This window comes from Anas platyrhynchos, chromosome 8 (assembly GCF_047663525.1).
Source record: "Anas platyrhynchos isolate ZD024472 breed Pekin duck chromosome 8, IASCAAS_PekinDuck_T2T, whole genome shotgun sequence".
NCBI classification, from domain to species: Eukaryota; Metazoa; Chordata; class Aves; order Anseriformes; family Anatidae; genus Anas; species Anas platyrhynchos.
The window spans coordinates 19,502,387-19,519,383 of record NC_092594.1 but is presented as its reverse complement, the minus strand read 5'-3'; the positions used below and the strand labels follow the sequence as shown (position 1 = coordinate 19,519,383).

The 16,997-nt window shown below is 52.4% G+C and overlaps 1 protein-coding gene and 1 long non-coding RNA gene across 3 annotated transcripts in view; one reads left to right on the top strand and one right to left on the bottom strand.

The window, feature by feature from the left end:
• PAPPA2 (pappalysin 2) overlaps positions 1–16,997 on the top strand; it is a 73,701-nt gene that overhangs the window by 36,883 nt on the left and 19,821 nt on the right. Inside the window, exons 14-18 of one of the 2 annotated variants that reach the window (XM_072041701.1) lie at positions 6,756–6,927; positions 8,183–8,357; positions 10,220–10,433; positions 16,099–16,267; positions 16,381–16,513. In XM_072041701.1, coding sequence (XP_071897802.1) covers positions 6,756–6,927; positions 8,183–8,357; positions 10,220–10,433; positions 16,099–16,267; positions 16,381–16,513 — 863 coding nt within the window. Of the gene's footprint in view, positions 1–6,755; positions 6,928–8,179; positions 8,358–10,219; positions 10,434–16,098; positions 16,268–16,380; positions 16,514–16,997 lie in introns of both variants that reach the window. The other variant, XM_038183197.2, reaches the window with a different exon arrangement.
• LOC119717634 (uncharacterized) lies at positions 2,071–10,378 on the bottom strand. Its single transcript, XR_005267559.2, has 2 exons — positions 10,239–10,378; positions 2,071–9,968 (listed from the first exon to the last, which is right to left on the bottom strand). It is a non-coding gene; the product is annotated as an uncharacterized lncRNA (long non-coding RNA).

The following is a 16,997-nucleotide window of genomic DNA, read 5'->3' as shown; positions in this document are numbered from 1 at the left end:
GGTGAGAGAAAAGAAGCTTCAAGGGGAGACCCTGTCAGCTCATTTTCTGTTAGACACCAGTGGATCCACATCAGTAAGGATCCAATCCCACCTTCAGGAAAACACCACTTCCAGTGTCGGGAAAGAGGAAGGCAGCACAGTCAGGCATGGGGCTGGCCTTTGGAGAAGAGATTTCTGGAGCAGTTTTCTCTGGCCAGAGGCATCATGAGGTTCCAGCCATTAACAGGGTGGACACAGGGCTGAAATCAGCCTTGTTACTGTGTCTTAAAAATCTTCTGCTCATCACCCAGGCAGGAAGAATGGCCAAGTGATTAGCTTCAGCCTTTCCTTATCATGAAGCAGCTTCGAGCACCCCAAGCCCAGTCTGCTGGCCTCCCTGCAGTGACCTTCCCTGCTCAGCTGCGAGGGGGCAGGTTGTTAAACTGCAGGTTATGCACATGTCTTTAGCAAACACGCTAAGCAAATCAGATCCCCAGAGTCTGAGGAGTAGGAAATACTATTTATAGTGTTGCTTTTTTGGACAAGAAGCTTGAATATTTAGAGGGGGTAAGGCTTTGATTTACAATCTCCAGTAGTCTCACTAATAATAAAGGATCTGCCTTTGCTAAGTCAGGAGAGGTCCAAGTATTTTTTTCCCCTTTATTGTGTTTATAAAATCTATTTCATATCCAAAACAAATGTTCAGTAGTATTTTTATTTTTCAGGGCTAATAATTGGTTTCACATAAGGGCAGGTGGAATCTGGGGAAATGTATCCCTATAAAAAAAAAAAAAAAAGGAATGTAAAATCTTTATAGGTTTAGAGATATTCAACTGTAAAAGATCATAGAAGATCTGTGTTATTCCAATAAAAAGTTGAATTGACCATTCGCGTGCACCCAGCCTCGCATACACAGTACGTGCATGTAAGTGCTTTCCTAAAATAACCCAAGAAAGGGACAGTAACAAAAGCAAGAAAGAAACGAGGTTTCCTGACTTCAGCCTAGAAATGCTCGTTGCCAAAATAATAAATATGACTGCTTGGTATTTCTGCAACATCTTTCATCTTGAAGGATCTCAAAGTGCTTTGCAGGCTTAGGAAAACAAAGAGATCACGTTTCTGCTGGTGAAATGCAGCCATCTCCAGGTCAGGATGCAGAAGGCGATTGTCGCTAGAAAAACACATCCTTGTTTTGAAGAAAGAGTTGCCTTCTCCCTTCAAACCCACCTCAGGCATCACAGGTGGGAAGAGCGCTGGCAGACCAAAGTGGCATGGACCTTCCCCCTCGCTACCAGCACCACCACCCCCTCTCCACTGCCCCTGCCAGCACCCAGGGCTCTTTTACACATTCTGCACCGAATCGCAACCACATGAGGTCGAGCAGAAACCAGACTTTTAATAAGTTCCCTGAAAATTCCCATCTGCAGAGATATACGCACCTGGTATGAAACTGGATGCAGGGCACTCTCCCATGGGTCTGTCCCTTCCAAACCAAGCAGCACCTAGAGCAGGGAGCGCTGCCCCTCGACAGGACTGCCATCCCACCAGGCTCGGGCTCTCCACCTTTCATGCTTTTCTTTGTATTTTAACACTGAGCCACAATCCCTCCTGTTTTCCTTGGTACAGACTATACAGTGAACCAGGGGAACATTGTTCATTTCCTCTGTTATTTTTATTTTTAGCTCAGTTTTATTTTTAGCGTGTTTTATTTTATGTTAGCATATGCTGGGAAATGCCTTGGCAAGTTAACAGGCAAGGTGCTACAAAATGCAGGCTGCATTGTGCTTCTATTTCCTGCGTGCCTGCCCTCCTCTGCGCCCTCAGAACTTCATTTCGTGCACTCAAGGGAAGCCTGGCCGGGCTTCCTCCTTTATGAAAGGGGACTGTCAGGGAGGGAAAGTCAGAAGGAGGAGGAGAGTTGTATCTGTTAGTGTTAAAAGATAGCTGTGTCTGTGCGGCTCTGTGCACATCCTCTCTCCTAGCCCTGCAGGACAAAACTCAAGAACCAAGTGGTCCTGATCACCACCTTTCCCAGGGCATGGGCTTACCTCAGCCTTTGGCTCTGCCCTCAAACCTCTCAAGGTGCCTCTCCTCTGGCAGCAGAGGTGACAATGCAAACCCTCGGAGGTGCTAGGACCATCTCCAGGGGCTGCTCCATACCCTTTGCTCTCCGCAGCCCAGCTAGCTTCTTGGTTTTAATGTTTCTTATACAGGCTTTTTTAGGATGCTCAAGGCCTCTTCTGCCTTTCCCTGGGGTTAGCCAGTCTCACCTAGGGAAAACACATTTCTCAGCACAATTTATTTTCACCAGTTTGATCCTGAGAGTTGAACACAGCAGCTGAACAGCTCAGGAACAGTCTGCTTGGTGTCACCTTAGAGGAAGGGCCACCTGGTCCCAAAAATATTCCTTAAATGTGGCCAGCCCCTGATACGCAGCAGAAAGGTGAGCTGCCATGGACATGCTGTGTGTGATGCAAGGGACCTTTCCTTCCTGGCTCAGGCACATCTCCCAGTGAGACCCTTGAACCTCAGTCTTGATTCCCTCACTCTCTTACCAGTAGGGACATTATGTGAATCACGCAAAGCCCTCTGTCCTCCCTGTGTCCCATGAAGAAGGGAAGGAGCTCTGGGAGACCCGGGTTTGCTGCTGGAGGCCCTCAGTGTACCACTGCAGCCAGCCTGACCCGTTCTGTCCTGCTTTCCCCAGTGTTGCACACAGGCAACGACATTTTGCCCAGAAGCTGGATTAAACACATCCTTCAGAAAGCTTTCCTATCTCCTATTACAGACTGCAGGAGGTGATAAGTTCAGCATCTCCCCTGCTGAGCTATTCTTGCATCCAGTAACCCTCTGTGCTGGGAAATGGCCTCTTTCATGATTTCAGGATGAAAGCTGTCCATCTCCAGTTCCAGTCACTGCCTTTTGCTCCATCCTCCCCAGCAAGGGATTGTCCCCCTCTACTTTGCTCTTGTGAGGCCCCACCTGGAGTGCTGCCTCCGGGTCTGGGGCCCCCAGCACCAGAAGGATGTGGGGTTGTTAGATCGGGTCCAGAGGAGGCCACGAGGAGCCTCCTCTGGACGGGATCTTTCTGAGCTTCTGTAAACCTAGTTCGACGCATTCAACATCTCACTGGTACCTCCTCTCTATCTGTGAGGTGGATGACAGCAGATGACTCATAGGGATGTTATTTTTTTGGCAAGTTTCTTTGGGAGTCGCATACAGAAGCAAACATCTTTTCTTGAGGTGGCGGCCTCCGTGAAGATCTTAATCAAGAAGTATCACCACCGTTGGGTCTGTACATGCAGCCTGCTCCCACAAGGACGGTTGCCATCAGGTTTACTGTAATAGTGTGAGACCTTTCCCCTTCATGAGAAACATGCCTGAAGGGAGAAGAAATTTCCAAGTATTTCCAAAACACCTTTTCTCATTTCCCGGCTATCCTCTTTCGCTAGACCGCATTGGGGTAAACATCTTTTATCTCACTGATGTTCAGTGCCGCAATCCAGACTCCACCAGAGTGTATGCAGCGACTACTTTCAACCTGGGGAGATTTGGCTGAAGCCTTTACCTTTCCATCAACACCTCCTACAGCCCCCTCTCCCCCAGATTTGCACTATGAGATGAACTTCATATAATAATAATTTTCCCCTGCTAAAGTTGGAGCTTGATGTTAAGGGCTGTTTTAGGAGCAATGTTTGGGTTGAAAGCTGGGGTAGATACTACAGCAATTTATGGATGATTTATTGTACTTTAGGCAGCTGCACTGTATTTGGCTTGGCTTTGCTTGACTTGGGTAAATCCATCAGTATTTTCTGGGTTCCGTGAAATAACTGCTGTAAAATGCAAAACTTTAGCTTTTCAGAATTTGGGTTTCATTACAACAAAATGATCCCTTCTTACCAGCATTGTCACCACCGGTTCAACATGTTCCCTTGGTGGTGGTTGCCTCACACATTTATTAAAGAACGATGAAGAATCCCAAAGGAAAATCTTTACCCTAAGTGTATAGAATTGGTCCCATTTCATAAGAAAGCTCTTATCATTCCAGAGTACTTAAGGCCATCGCCAGGCAGAATTTCACAAATTTCCAGGTCTGAAATTCTCTTTCATGTATGAGTTATGGAACTCGATGAGCCCAGAAAGTCATGCAGGCTGGTGCTGATGTGGAATAAGTTAGGAGAAAAAGCTTTGCATTTTGTAAAAATGTTGTTGACAAATCATTAGTTTGAGCTTCAAAGGGTGCTGGGATAAAAATGGAAATTTTTTTTAGATGTTTCACACAGAAAAAAAAAATATATTGGCTCGCCATACGTCTTAAATGGTCTGAACCAGAAATGGCCAAATGTCAGGAGTTTGCAGCTGTGATACAGGAATTTCATTTATCATCAAAAGGAGAAAGAGCTCCTTCATGCTGAGATCAGAACTGGGCTAACTACACCGTTTCCTTGTCCAGCCTTCGTTGGGGTGTTCCAGCGGCTGGGAGCAATGATTTATTCCATTGCGTTACCCGAGCCATAGTAAGGCACGATGGAGCCAGGCCACATGGCTTTTCTTGTCCTGCACTTGTATGGCATCAGGCTCAAAGATGTCCTGACGCAGAATAATGCAAAGGCACTCACAGTGGTGTTGGCAATGATAAAGGAAGTGATCAAGGCAAAGCATGTAGATAGAATGACTTTTTGCTTTGTTTTTAATTGAGCTTACTGATGTATTTGAGAATAGCAGCCAGCTTTCAGTGATGAGAGCCCCTCTTCAGGTCTGGAATAGCAGCATCAGACTTCAAAGTACAGGCTGGGAGCTCAGAGCTACTTAGGGCTTGAGAACATGCCTCAGATCGTGTCCAAACTAAAATGCAGTGTGTTTTTTCTTTTTGTGGGATGTGGGCATTGGTCGTCACACAGAGAGAACAGTGACAGGTTAGTCACCTTCTGGGGCTAAGAGAGAAAGCTAAAAGATATCTGCACATATAGAGCATGTGCAGGGTAATGCACGTGTGGTGTATATAAAAAGGAATGTTTCAACCTCACATTATGATACACAGTTATAAATCTCCCCATATACCTACCTCTACAAATCATGGTGCGTTTGTAACGTAGTCAGTAACGTGCGTGTTTCTTGGTCTGCTTTCTACCAGCACTGCCAGTTGTGTGTCCAAACAGGTGGAAAGCAGAGCTGCAAACGATGCGTGCTGTGCTAGTGCTGTCACCAGACAGCAAACGTCCCGAGGACCAGGGTTGTGTCCCTGCTCCACCAGCACCCGTGGAGCTGCTTGAGTTGAGCCCTTGGCCCAGCTGGATGCACTCGGAGGTGCCACCACAATGAGCATGGCCTCATGAGCAGATGGGTGTGGGTCAGGACGGCGGCTGCATCCCGGGGAGGTGCAGCAGGGGCAGGGACCGTGTGTGCGTGCGCGAGGGGCACGGACGGGGAGCAAAGCAGCCGCCCGGAGAAGGTAGCTGCAGGAGGGGATAGGGCCACAATTGGTACCAGATGCCCTCAGAAGCTAATGACCTGACAAACGCTCTGCTCATAAAACAAATTCTTTAAAAAGGAAGCAAATGGAAATATAAGCTAGTGAAAGAATTTGCAGCAGCTGCCCTGAAACCATTTCTCACTTCATAAACAGGTCTGCATTGAAAAAACAGCCTCTTTTTTCTTGTTCTCCTTTGTGGTCCCCTCCCGTGCCGTTCCTCCCCTCCGCCTGTGCCCACCAGCTCTTGCAGGGCTGTGGCCCCCAGGTTTCCACCGTGCCTTTGGCTCGGCAGACTTGTCCAGACTCAGCGGCACATTGCGTTCCCTTAATATCCATGTCAGCACCGGGTTTTTTGTCGTTTGAGGAATTTCTAGCCATGTGTCCTCAGCTGGAGGGCTTGAGCAAATGAGGGAGGCAAAGGCAGCACGACATATGCTTCCTGTGGGCCAAATGTAGTGCACAAAATTGGGGGCAGCCCTGTGCAAAGTGGGGCTTGGCCAGGGAGCAGAGGAGCATCAAGGGGCATCTTCTGCTCCCCCCCTATTGCCTGGAGCTGCAGCACCTCTGCCCCGCTCCAGGAGGGCTGCTGTCAACCTTAGTACCACTTGCAAAAGGATAAAAACAAAGAAACAAGCAGAAAACAAGAGTCCTAGCCACCAAATGTCCTAGGTATGCCCCAGCTGAGCCTATAGGGCTGGACAGATATACGTGGAGATGTTCTTGTTCCCAAAGAGCCTGGCATCACCGCAGCTTAGCACAGCCGTGTGGACATGAAGCTCTGGACTCTGCTGACAGGTCTGGGGGTGTCTGCACGTAGTTTGAAGAACATCTCATGGATGACATGGATTTGCAGGGGTTCCTTCTTCAGCTAAACCATTTTTTTGCAGTTGGAGCATCCCCCGTGGGTTCTCTGATGTCCAATGCAGTGCTTGATGTGGCTGTTGCCCTTCTAGGAGCAGAGGCTTTAAAAGGCTTCTTCATCTTTCCTTCCTGACCACTTGTTGCTGCTAATCTTGTCATTAAATAGCAGCACAGGGAACTCTTACTTCATGCTAAAGCTGACTGAAATTGAGGCGTGGGTTCAAAACTTACTGGGAAGGAGGAACACCCAGTGTTGCTGTTTGGGCTTTGTTGCATCTGGAAAGCCAAGCCTAGAAGAAGCAGTGGCTGAGGGATGGGCACACATCTCTGTACCCATCCGTGGCCTGCTGGGCATCCCATGCAGGTGCCACCTGGAGAGCCGCCCCCTGCTGCACAATGCCAGGGGCCTGCTGGCTGACCCCGTCCCTCTTCTTCTCCGTAGCTGTGCCCACGGTGCCTGTGCAGGGCTGGGAAGCTGTACGAAGCCCCCTATTGCTCACACCGCCAGCATGAACTGCACCTCTGATGGCCCAAGGCACATGGAGTGCTCCATCACCTGCGAAAAGGGCTTCGTGCTCCGCTCCAGCAGTGGGAAGAGCCTGGGCTCCACGCAGGTGAGTGACTGCTGGGCTGGTTGAGAAAGACTTAAGCAGCCAAGGGTGGTTGGTGTGGCCCCAGGACACGTTGTCCTTCCAAACCCAGGCTTTTTCAATGAACCTCAGGCTGATGACAGCCCTGGCACTGGACCTCAGTGCTGGTGGAGCTGCTCCGGACCCTCTCCTTCCTCTGCTGCCATCCCCCCAGGCCCCAAGCCCCGTGCTGCCACAGCTCTGCCAGGCTAAATGCCACCGCAGGGGACATCCCAGGCTGGGGTGGTGCACTCCCAGAGGGAGAGGTCGGCGTTTCTCTTCTCTGGATGGGCACTGCTGGGAGGGCTAAGCATCCCAGGGGATTTCTCTTTTAAAGTTGAAGTTAGTGGCTCGGGGAAAAAAAAAAAAAAAAAAAAGATGTCCTTGCAGAACAACTATATTTAGAGGGCTGCAGAGGAGAGCAGCCTCCAGGAGCTTTTCTTCCTTTGTGCTGTGCTGCTATCCTGCTGCCCAGCCTCTGGGGCAGCGCAGAGATCAGCACGAAAGAGCTCGTCCACCTCTCCAGAGGGTCAGGGGCTGCCTTGTAAAAGCCACAAGCCAGCTCCACTCTCAGCCCGTGACTGAGGAGACTCAGGGTTGACAGGTCCTTGGGAGCTGAGTCGCCTTGGCCGGGTCATGGGCACAGCGTGTCCTGTGCTTCTCCTGTCCCTGGGCTGTGGCACATACTGACCACATTTAGGCCTGGCACCCCTGGTAGTTAGGACTCAGGTTCTCATGCAGTCCCCCAGATTCATAATTACAACTTATAAATGCTGGTAGACAAACCTCGGTTTTCAGTGGGCTCCATGGGCATGACAGGAACAGGATATTTGGGGAAAACCAGTCAACAGGAGAGGTGTACATCAGCAGCTGTGTTAAGACTCAGTCTTGCAGGGGAGAAAGCAGCAGTGCACAGAGCTGGGAATAACTTGTAGTTCAGGAAATTTTTGTGTATTTTGCAGGGATATCTTTTGGCCCTTACTGTGCTCTAGCACCACTTAGACAATGTCACACTTGGAGGCAAGCAGTTGCAGACAGCCTCTAGAGTGACTTGTGTGTCATCCCAGGGACCAGTCGCTGCTTTCATACCCCCAGCATCATGCCTTGAACCCCAGGGAATGCCACACTGTGCCACACAAAGTCCCTGAAACCTGAGCCAGCCCGTTTGGCTGCGGTACTAAAACGTGCTGTTAGAGCTGGGTTTTGGGGGTCTGTTGGAGCCTCACTTTCTCCGCAGCAGGACGTGGTTCTGACGTGCAGCTCAGGGCGTTGGGACCGATCTGTGACTTGTGACCCTGTTGACTGCGGTGTCCCTGACCAGTCGCATGTCTACTACGCCAAGTTCTCCTGCCCCAAAGGGACCACCTACCTGAAGCGATGCTCCTTCTCCTGCGTCCACCCGGCCAAGCTTCAAGGTATGGTCTGGAGTGCCAGGGGATTTAACACTCCCTTTTTGGTGCCACCTCTCCGTGCGTGTCCCTAGGTATTTCGAAGTGACCATTGCTACTTTGAATGTCCTGGGTGTCCTCGCCTCTGCCAACCAGGTGAGCTCTTGGGAGACCTCCCTACATGGTGGGCAACCATCCCTCTTGAGCAGGGACACCACGGTGTGGGGAGCTACAGCTCCCTCTGATGCTCACCCCCTGGCTGGCGACCCATATCCACTCCCATCCGGGTGTTGGGATGTCTTCTTCTGAGAGCTGGTGAGGTCTGGCAGGCTCCAGCATTATGGGGGATGAGGGAGGCCAGAAGAGCGTAGGGATCCAGTGCAGACAAACAGGGAGGACTTCAGAGAGCCAAAAATGGGCTGGTGGCTGTGGGAAAGCATATGGTTCAGGAAGCCTGGGGCACTATAAAGCCGTAGAGACTGATGCCCACAGCTGCAGAGCAGTCTCAGAGATGTGCACCACCCAGACACACAGCAGTCCTCCAGACACGCCATGGCCTGGCTTTCATTCTGCCGACTCCATCAATACCCACAGGAATGTTTTTAAGCCAAGTCGGAGAAAGAGAGCTACTGTTCCTGTCTATACAAGGCTGAGCTGGATGGGGTTTCGTGGGTAATTGCCTTGACAGCTTCAAGCATTGGGACTTTATGTGAGTTTCCACCAGCGCCTTTGCTCCGAACAATCACATACAACAAATCATTTTAATGGGTGCCCTATTTTATGGCGACATTTATAGCTGAAACGTATGAGAATCACTTACTGTTTTTTTAGTTAAATCTACGGAGCAAAAACTGCAGGGAATTAAGGTCTCATTTCATGACAGGAGGGATGCCGGCAGATCCCAGCGTGAGCTGATCAAAGGGTAGCGCATGAACGACAACTCGACAGACCAAATTCTGCACAAACCCATGCCATTGCCTTCGGTGGGTCAACTGAGGGCAGGGCTTGAAGCTGATATTTCCCTAACAGCCTCCTCTTGTTCCCGTTGAAGTCAACGGGAGGTTTGCCACGGGCTCCCTTGGCGGGAGGCATCCCATCCGTGGAGTGCCCTGGGTGGCTTCCAGCAGCTGACACAAGTCCTGGTGGTGCTCAGCCAAGGCTGTCGAGGCGCGCGGGTAGACTCGCAGAGGTCCAGCTGCCGAGCTGTCGAGGCAGGAACGTGTCTGCTGCTTGTACTCCCCAAAGGCTGGTGTCCTTATGGGCAGCCTCTCAGTGCTAATAAATGCTTAGAACAGGAAGGGAAGGGATTGCATGGCTCCTGCCACGGCACTTGGAGGTGGGGACAAGCCATTCGCCTTGCCGCTGGGAGCACCGGCCCGTCGGGAACACAAGCACTGAGCGGAGCCACGGTCTTGCCCTTGTCCAAGAGCAGCTGTAGGCAGAGCGGTGATCCTATAAAAAGAAAGTGATGCCCAGTTCCCTGTCAACTCTGAGGTCAGAATTCCCAGTTACACGAGGTAGGGCTCCTGCATCTGTCCTGCTGGCACTTCCCATCTTGTGCTGTACACGTGGCGAGACAGCTTGTAAGGGCAGGTGTTGGACAAGCTGCAGAAAGCACCCAGGGAGACTGAAGTTGAGCTGAAATAAATACGAGAGAGAGGCAGTCATACACAAAGCCCCCAGCCCACTGACGACTCTCCTGAGGTATCACCAGAGAGGGGAATTTAAGGGAGAGTTGGGGGAAGATGTGCACAACCGAAATCACATCTCCAGCCCCTAGCTGTCCAACTAGCCCATGGTCTTCCAATTTGTTGCTTCCCTTCGTGTCCATGCCCACTCTAACAAGAGGACTTTTGAACCCAAACATGCTGCTTCTCTCTTGGTGCCAGGAATGAACCAGTGGCTGACCTGCCTGGAGGACGGTCTCTGGTCGCTCCCCGAAGCCTACTGCAAGCTGGAGTGTGACGCGCCTCCTGCGGTGCCCAACGCCAAGCTCCTGGTCCCACGGTGCCTACAGGGTAACCACGATGTGGGCTCCGTCTGCCGCTACAAGTGCAAACCTGGATACCATGTGGCCGAGAATGCAGCAGGCAAACCAAAAAAGTAAGTCTGTAGTAGGTCTGCCACTACTCCTCCCTGCCTCCCCTCCTTCCAGCTTGGAGGAAGAGGACAGGCTATGGTACGCTGCATTTATTGGAGCCCTGCTTTGGCTGCTGGGATAGACACGAGGCAGAGCAGCTGATTCTCGTCTTGCTTATTTCCTCAGATGTGAGAGGTATTCTCCTAATTTAGGTCACAGCAGGTGGGAATGAGATGTAAGCTGCCATCGAGCACGTGGACGTTAAGTGCCTTAACCTAAAGCACATGAGTTGTCCCACACACCTCAATGCACTTGTCACTTGCTGAAAATGGAGCACATGCAGAAGTGTGTGCAGGCTCTCAGGTAATTAGCTAATGATGTACCAAGATGCTAGAAGACTCCTGGAGCCGCTGCTTTTCCTCAAAGCAACAATCCCAGCGCCGTGACCTGTTTTAGTTGCAACAATTGACAGCCTTCTGTCAGGGTTAACATTTTACCCCCTGCATGTCTTGGCTAAATTTAATCTCAAGCATTTGTAGTTCAGTTGGAGAAGATTTTCCCAGTGCTTCAGGGAAAAATTCCTGGTGATTCACTAGCACTGTGCTGGGCCAATAACATGATGCTGGTGGGTAGAGCAGCGTTTTGTCTGCGATACCTCCAGCTGAAGTCCCCATTGGGTCTGGTCACTACAGATTCCCTGGCACAGGCGGAGTCCTCCCCAGAGTCCTGGTGCTAGCCCAAATCAAGTAATTACGTGCTAATTGTTTAATGCCCCCTTCCAGTTTTAATTGGATGCAGACCTCAGCTCTACTTAGCTCTGGGGTAGGGTTGTTGTGCACTGGGAAGCAGTTGCCAAATTTCTTGCCTAGTAATGAAGGAAGTGGTTTCTGTAAACAGCTTTTCACAGTGTTAGGAGGATTTCTTGGGCCAGGGGGAGCTGAGCAAATTACGATTATGGCTACGGTCACATGGACTGCTTTGCAAACCGTGGAGCAGCTCGGATGCCTGTGGCATTCAGGCACTGGACGTGCAATCAGATCAACACAGCTTGCACAGTTAGGCTGTCTCACCCATGCTGCCACAAGCACTGGGGAAAAGGATGCCCTCTGGGAGACCCCAGCGCTCCTCTGATGCGTGGGACATCCCTACAGGCCCAAATGGCCTCTAAGTCAAGTCAAGGAAAATCACATGAAATTGTTTACATTTTCATGGCAAAGGATGTTGAGATAGCGCTTTCCCATTTGCTTCTATCATTATTACTAATCCACCCAATATCTTTGACAGTAGGGCATGATCCTATTACAGCAAGCAAAAAAAAAAAAGGAAAAAATTAAAAAGTTAACAAGCAGAAAATCTGTTGCTTTCTCATGTACATTAACTGCTCTGTGAGTGGCCTGATCCAAAGCAAAAACCTCTCCCTGGAAGTGTCTGTGCACTGCTTCATCTGGAGCTCTGCGCATGCACTCAGCTTCAGTGCAAGCCCCTTGGCACGTGCAGCGAGCAGCAGCTACTAGTCAGTACGTGGGCCAGTCGATTACTAGGTTGCTGGAAATCCTTCTGATGTTTCAGGCCTGGCAGGCAGACCATCAGAGCTGCCAGAGGGGTTGCGCTCTGTTCAGGGACATTTTTGGAGAATGGAGTTGTTAGAGAAGGCGACGGGGAACTCTGGAAGGGGTTGGCACTGGTGGGGTGCAGGCTCCTGATGTGCTGGCGAGGGAGTAGAGTTTCAGCTGAAGACTCGGGCATCAGGTTTTGGGGTGTCCTGAGATCTCTCTGGGCTCTTTCTGGGTTCAGCAAGCCGAGTTCATGGTCTGTTATCTCCGCGTCATCCATCAATCCAGCAAGAACCAGCCTTGTAAAAGATTTGGTGCTGTACAGGTGTTGGTGGGCACAAGAAAGCATGACTGCAGTGTTTGACCAGCCTTCTGCAGTGCTTTGCCCTCCCACACGCCGTGCAGAATGCCACGGCTGCTGCACCTGGACTGGGGCTCCAAGCCGTGAGCCTTGCCCCTAAGATTGTAGGGCAATGGTGCCCACCTTCCTGAGCCTGGCTGGGACCCCGCTGTCTCTGTCCCACTCGAGATGCTCTTGGACACAGATGCTCGTGTGGTTTCCTCACTTCTGTTTTGTTAGTTGAATGTTACTGCAGGGGCAGGCACTCACACAAGGATGCTTAGGAGGCTTCCGCAATCTTTTGAAGTTCATTTCCCATAGCATAGGTGGAAGAGAAAGAGGATAAAGAAATATGTAGGCTCAGAGAAGATGCCCTTCCGCACCTGGTGGTTCATCTCCTGCTCCTGCTTGCTCCCTCCCTTGCTGTTACCCCTTCCTGGGACTACTCCTGAAAGGGCAGAGGCGAGAAGCTGGTCAGCATGACCAGGAGATGTGTCAGTGAGCAATGAACGAACGGCCCCTCACCGGAGATCACGGGAGCCATGAGACAGCTCCTGCAGGGATGTCAGCCCCTCCAACCCCCTGCCCTGCTCAAAGGCCATGGCGGGCTGGTGGAGAGGAAGAGGAGGTGAAGGAGAGCATGGTCTGGAAGAAGTTAGGAGCCTGGGGGCTGGCAGCGCATCAGAAGGACCTCAGCAGGCAGAGCAGGACAGCCCAACCCCGCAGCATCGCAGCTTAGCAGGGCACGGGGCCATTGCACATCTGTGGTGGGTACAAAGGCGTGGGGCTCCTGCTTCCCCTGCCCACATCTGGCCCCTTCCAGATAAAAGGCAAACACACAGCAGTGGAGAGAGCCAAAAAGCCAGGTAAAGAAAACACAGGCTGTCAACTGGGCTCCCATGTCATTTCCACCTCTCGGGCCTCTGATGAAGATTTACAGCCCGGGTTGCCCAGGCTGTTTGGAGCGAGGGGTGGAAAGCAGCACAGGTCCTACAGGACGGCATAGCTTTCTTTTAATTTACCGGCAAATCTCCCTCCTTCCTCCCCTCTCCGTTTTGAAGCCATCGGTCTCCTGCCCTGGGAGATGAGGTGGGCTTTGGGCTCATTTATCACCGTTCCTTCGTGGTGGACCCCAGCCCAGGGCTGGATCCTGGCCAGGCCCCTGTGCTCTCAGCTCCTGGAGCTCGACGAAGCTCATGCCTTCACGTCAGGCACAGCCCTCGCTGGCCTCAGGCGTCTCCCCTGCCTCCTTTCCCCATCAGACATTGGATTGCCCAGTTGGAGGGGGAAGCGTTGACTCCGATTTTCCTGGCTTCCTTGTTAATCCTCAAGAAATGCCGCTAACCCAGATCAGAAGAAGTCAGGGGGTCTGGAAACTTCAAGCTGCTACAAGTTCTTTTTTTTTTTTTTTTTCAATTTTATTTATTTTTTAAAGCCTCTCCCTTCCCTTCTCCGTGCCTGAATACAAACTGCCCACTTCACATGCCCGGCAGTGGTCCCCATGCCGCCTTCTGCCCTGGGGTCAGCCCAGGCCACCCAGTTTTGAAGTTTGTGGCGCGGAGGCTCGTGGTGGGGAGAGCCTCCAGAGCAAGGCAGGCTCTTGGCCCAGGTCTGGAGGGGATGCAGGGAAAAGCTGGGACCTCCAGCACTGCATCAAGATCAGGAACCCCAGGGAAGGCAATGGGGCTGCAAACCACAGCGCGTAGCCACGCGAGGTGCCGTGGGGTGCCTTCTCCCCAGCCCTTCCCCAAGTCCTCGCTGAAGGGCCTCCACTGTGATGTGGGAGATGTGATTCAGAAGAGCAACAGTGACGTGCAGTGGCTGCATCAGTTATATATCAGGTGGCCGGGTGTACTCCTGCTTTGTGAACTGCTCTTGCCCCGAAGCCATCACTTTGACCTCCCGCGTGGCTGTGGTGCAGCCGTGCATGAAAAGCCTCCTCTGCTCGGATTTACCCCCTGCCTGCCGGGCAATGCAAGGAGGGGAAACGGCTACGTGAGGAGCCAACCCTCCAATGCACATCAGTGCCTCATGTTACGTGCCTTCGCTGGCCTTCAAAGGTAGGCAAAGTGTTCGGAGCAGGTCTGATGGGGACGTCTTTGAAAGGCAGTGAGCATCATCCTAGGGGAAAGGGCAGCAACTGGGAATATGAAATCACCAGGGGGCTGAAGCTGCAGATGTCCGCAATGGGATCTAGAGATGTTTCTCCCCATCTCCCTTCCAAAATCTGATGTGGTTTCAGTTTCCTTCTGTCAATTCAAGGCTGCTGGTCCCAGGAGGGCACTGCAGGACTGCTCACTGCTGGGATGCTCACACCGTGGCAGCCCATGTTCCTGGCGTGGTCTGGTGGGGACATTTTTGGCAGAGCTCTGGGGGCTCTGCTGTATCTGATCCCTTCCTGTGCCTTCTACTTGTTACTGGTTGGAGCCTGTGTTTGTCATAGCAGGAAACGTCTATCACTTGTATGAAATACCTAGGAAAACAAAACAAAACAAACAAAAAAAACACAGGTGTCTAATTCCTGAAGGGACAAGGGGACTCTGAAAGCTTGGGATTGCAGAAATGTACACACCCCCTTTGGGGTCAACCAGACGTGCTCTGGGGCTAGAGAGCACATCTCTCTGTCCACAGCATGGTCCTGCCTAGGGTCCTGGGGTGCTCGTAGCATTCTCTGAGGGGTGCTTGTGTGGAGGTGTGAAGGGCAGGTTGACCCCCCTCTGCTCCGTGGGCTCACAGGGACATCACCAAGCCCACTGCCTCCCGCTCTGGTGGCAGTGCATGGGCACTGCCCCCTCGCTGCTCCAGGCTGCGTGACCCTGCCCTGTGCAGCGGGGGCACCCAGGTGGTGAACAAGGGGCATTTTAGTGCTCCCCTGGGGGGTTCTCCAGCCCCGCACCGGGCAGCAGAGGAGACACCAAATCCCCTCTGCGTACCTGTGGTGTGCTACGAACGCCTGGAGCCCTGCCTGCTGGCACCCCCAGGGGGAGCGGGCAGAGGCTAGCAGCAGGCATCTGGTGGAAAGTGACGGGAGCCTGTTACAGAGGGGGAAAAGTCTCATTAAGGACCTGCAGTCAGCTCAGGGTGAAGCTCATCAGCGCTGTCAAAAGCCACATGTCATTGCTGGGTCTCGGCGATGTGTCCCCAGCTCGCCCAAAGCCTCCTGGGGGGTTTTCATGTCCCTGTGCAGACGATGCGACATCTGTATTGCTGCCAAGGAGAGGAGACAGAGAAGCGGGTGGGCTCCGCTTCTGGCCTTTTGCTCCTTTTCTTTTTCATCATCTTTTTGGCAAGTGGTTCTCGCTGGGGCTGTTTCAGCAGCACAAGATGGTGTTGGTCTGCTCCGGTGCGGCAGCTCCTCGGCGAGAGTGGGATTGACAGCTCTGGCCAGCGTACAAAGAGGAGCCTCAGGAGGAGCTGGGCATGGGCCAGCAGGATTTACTGGGGGAGGCTCGCTCCTCCGAGCAAAATATGCAGCTACTGGCGGCAGGACAAGGCAACGCGGCGCACGTACCCACAGGGGCTGCGGGGCAGGGAGAGAGCAGTTAGAGGTGCTGCAAAAGATGGTGGGAGGGTGAGAAAAAGTGCCTGGGACTCCTAAACCAGTGCGAGGGGAAGGGAAGGTCCTGGCTGAGCATGGGTTGTGCTGGGGAGTGGCATGGCAAAGCACCACGCTTGGGGGTTTGAGAACCAAGGAGGGGCATCCAGGCTGCTCCTGCCTCTGCGGGATGCACGGCCGAGAGAGAAGGGATGCGTTTTGGGAGGCTGCAGCCCAGCTTTCCACCTCTGTCTCCCCAGGAAGTTCCTGAAGATCCAGTGCCTGGAAAGCGGGCAGTGGGAAGAGGGGCACTGCGTCCCCGTGGTGTGCGAGCCACCCCCGCCGGTCTTTGAGGGCATGTACAACTGCACCCAGGGCTTCGAGCTGGACAGCCAGTGCGTGCTGAACTGCGAGCCGCCGGGCGTGCGGGTGAGTGACGGGGACAGGGGGAGATCGGCCGAGGTGGGGCTTCACAGCGCCTCAAAACAGCAGGGCTGGGCGCTTGGGTGCCACCAAAGAGCCACTGCCCCTCTGCTTTCTAGGTTCCCATCGTCTGCACCAAGGAGGGCTCATGGACGGAGGAGTTCACACTGTGTGAGAGCCTGCAGGGCACCTGCCCGCCACCCCCGGAGCTGAACCTGGTGGAGTACAAGTGCGAGCAGGGACACGGCATAGGTGAGAGCAGGCTAAAGCTAAGCGTAAACGCAAACCCCGTGTTGATTCAGCCCTCCCGGAGAGCTAGCTGGAAGGTCACGGTGACTCCTCTTCGTGTGCCAATCCCCACTAAATCCATGGAAATGTTTTCTCTTCTGTCCCCTTTCTGAACGCAGAGCCTGTGGGTGGCTTTAACCCTGTGCATAGCCTGGTTGTGTTCATGGGCAAGACTGAAGCTAAAACCGTGTAAGCGTTTCTTCAGAAGGAGCAAGGACTCGTCCCTAGGGCGAGCCCAGCCCTCTGCAGTGTTTTTCCCACCCTACAGCCCTTCACTCCCCGCATGGTCTCTGCCCTTGTTATGACTGCTGACATTTGCAGGGTTAATGAGGCAGGCCCTAGATAAAAGCTGGAGTGACAATTGTGTGTAACAGGGCACTTTCACCAGACGAGGGACCACATCATCCATTTCTTTCTCTAAGACTCAGTCGCTTTTCAGCCGCAATGC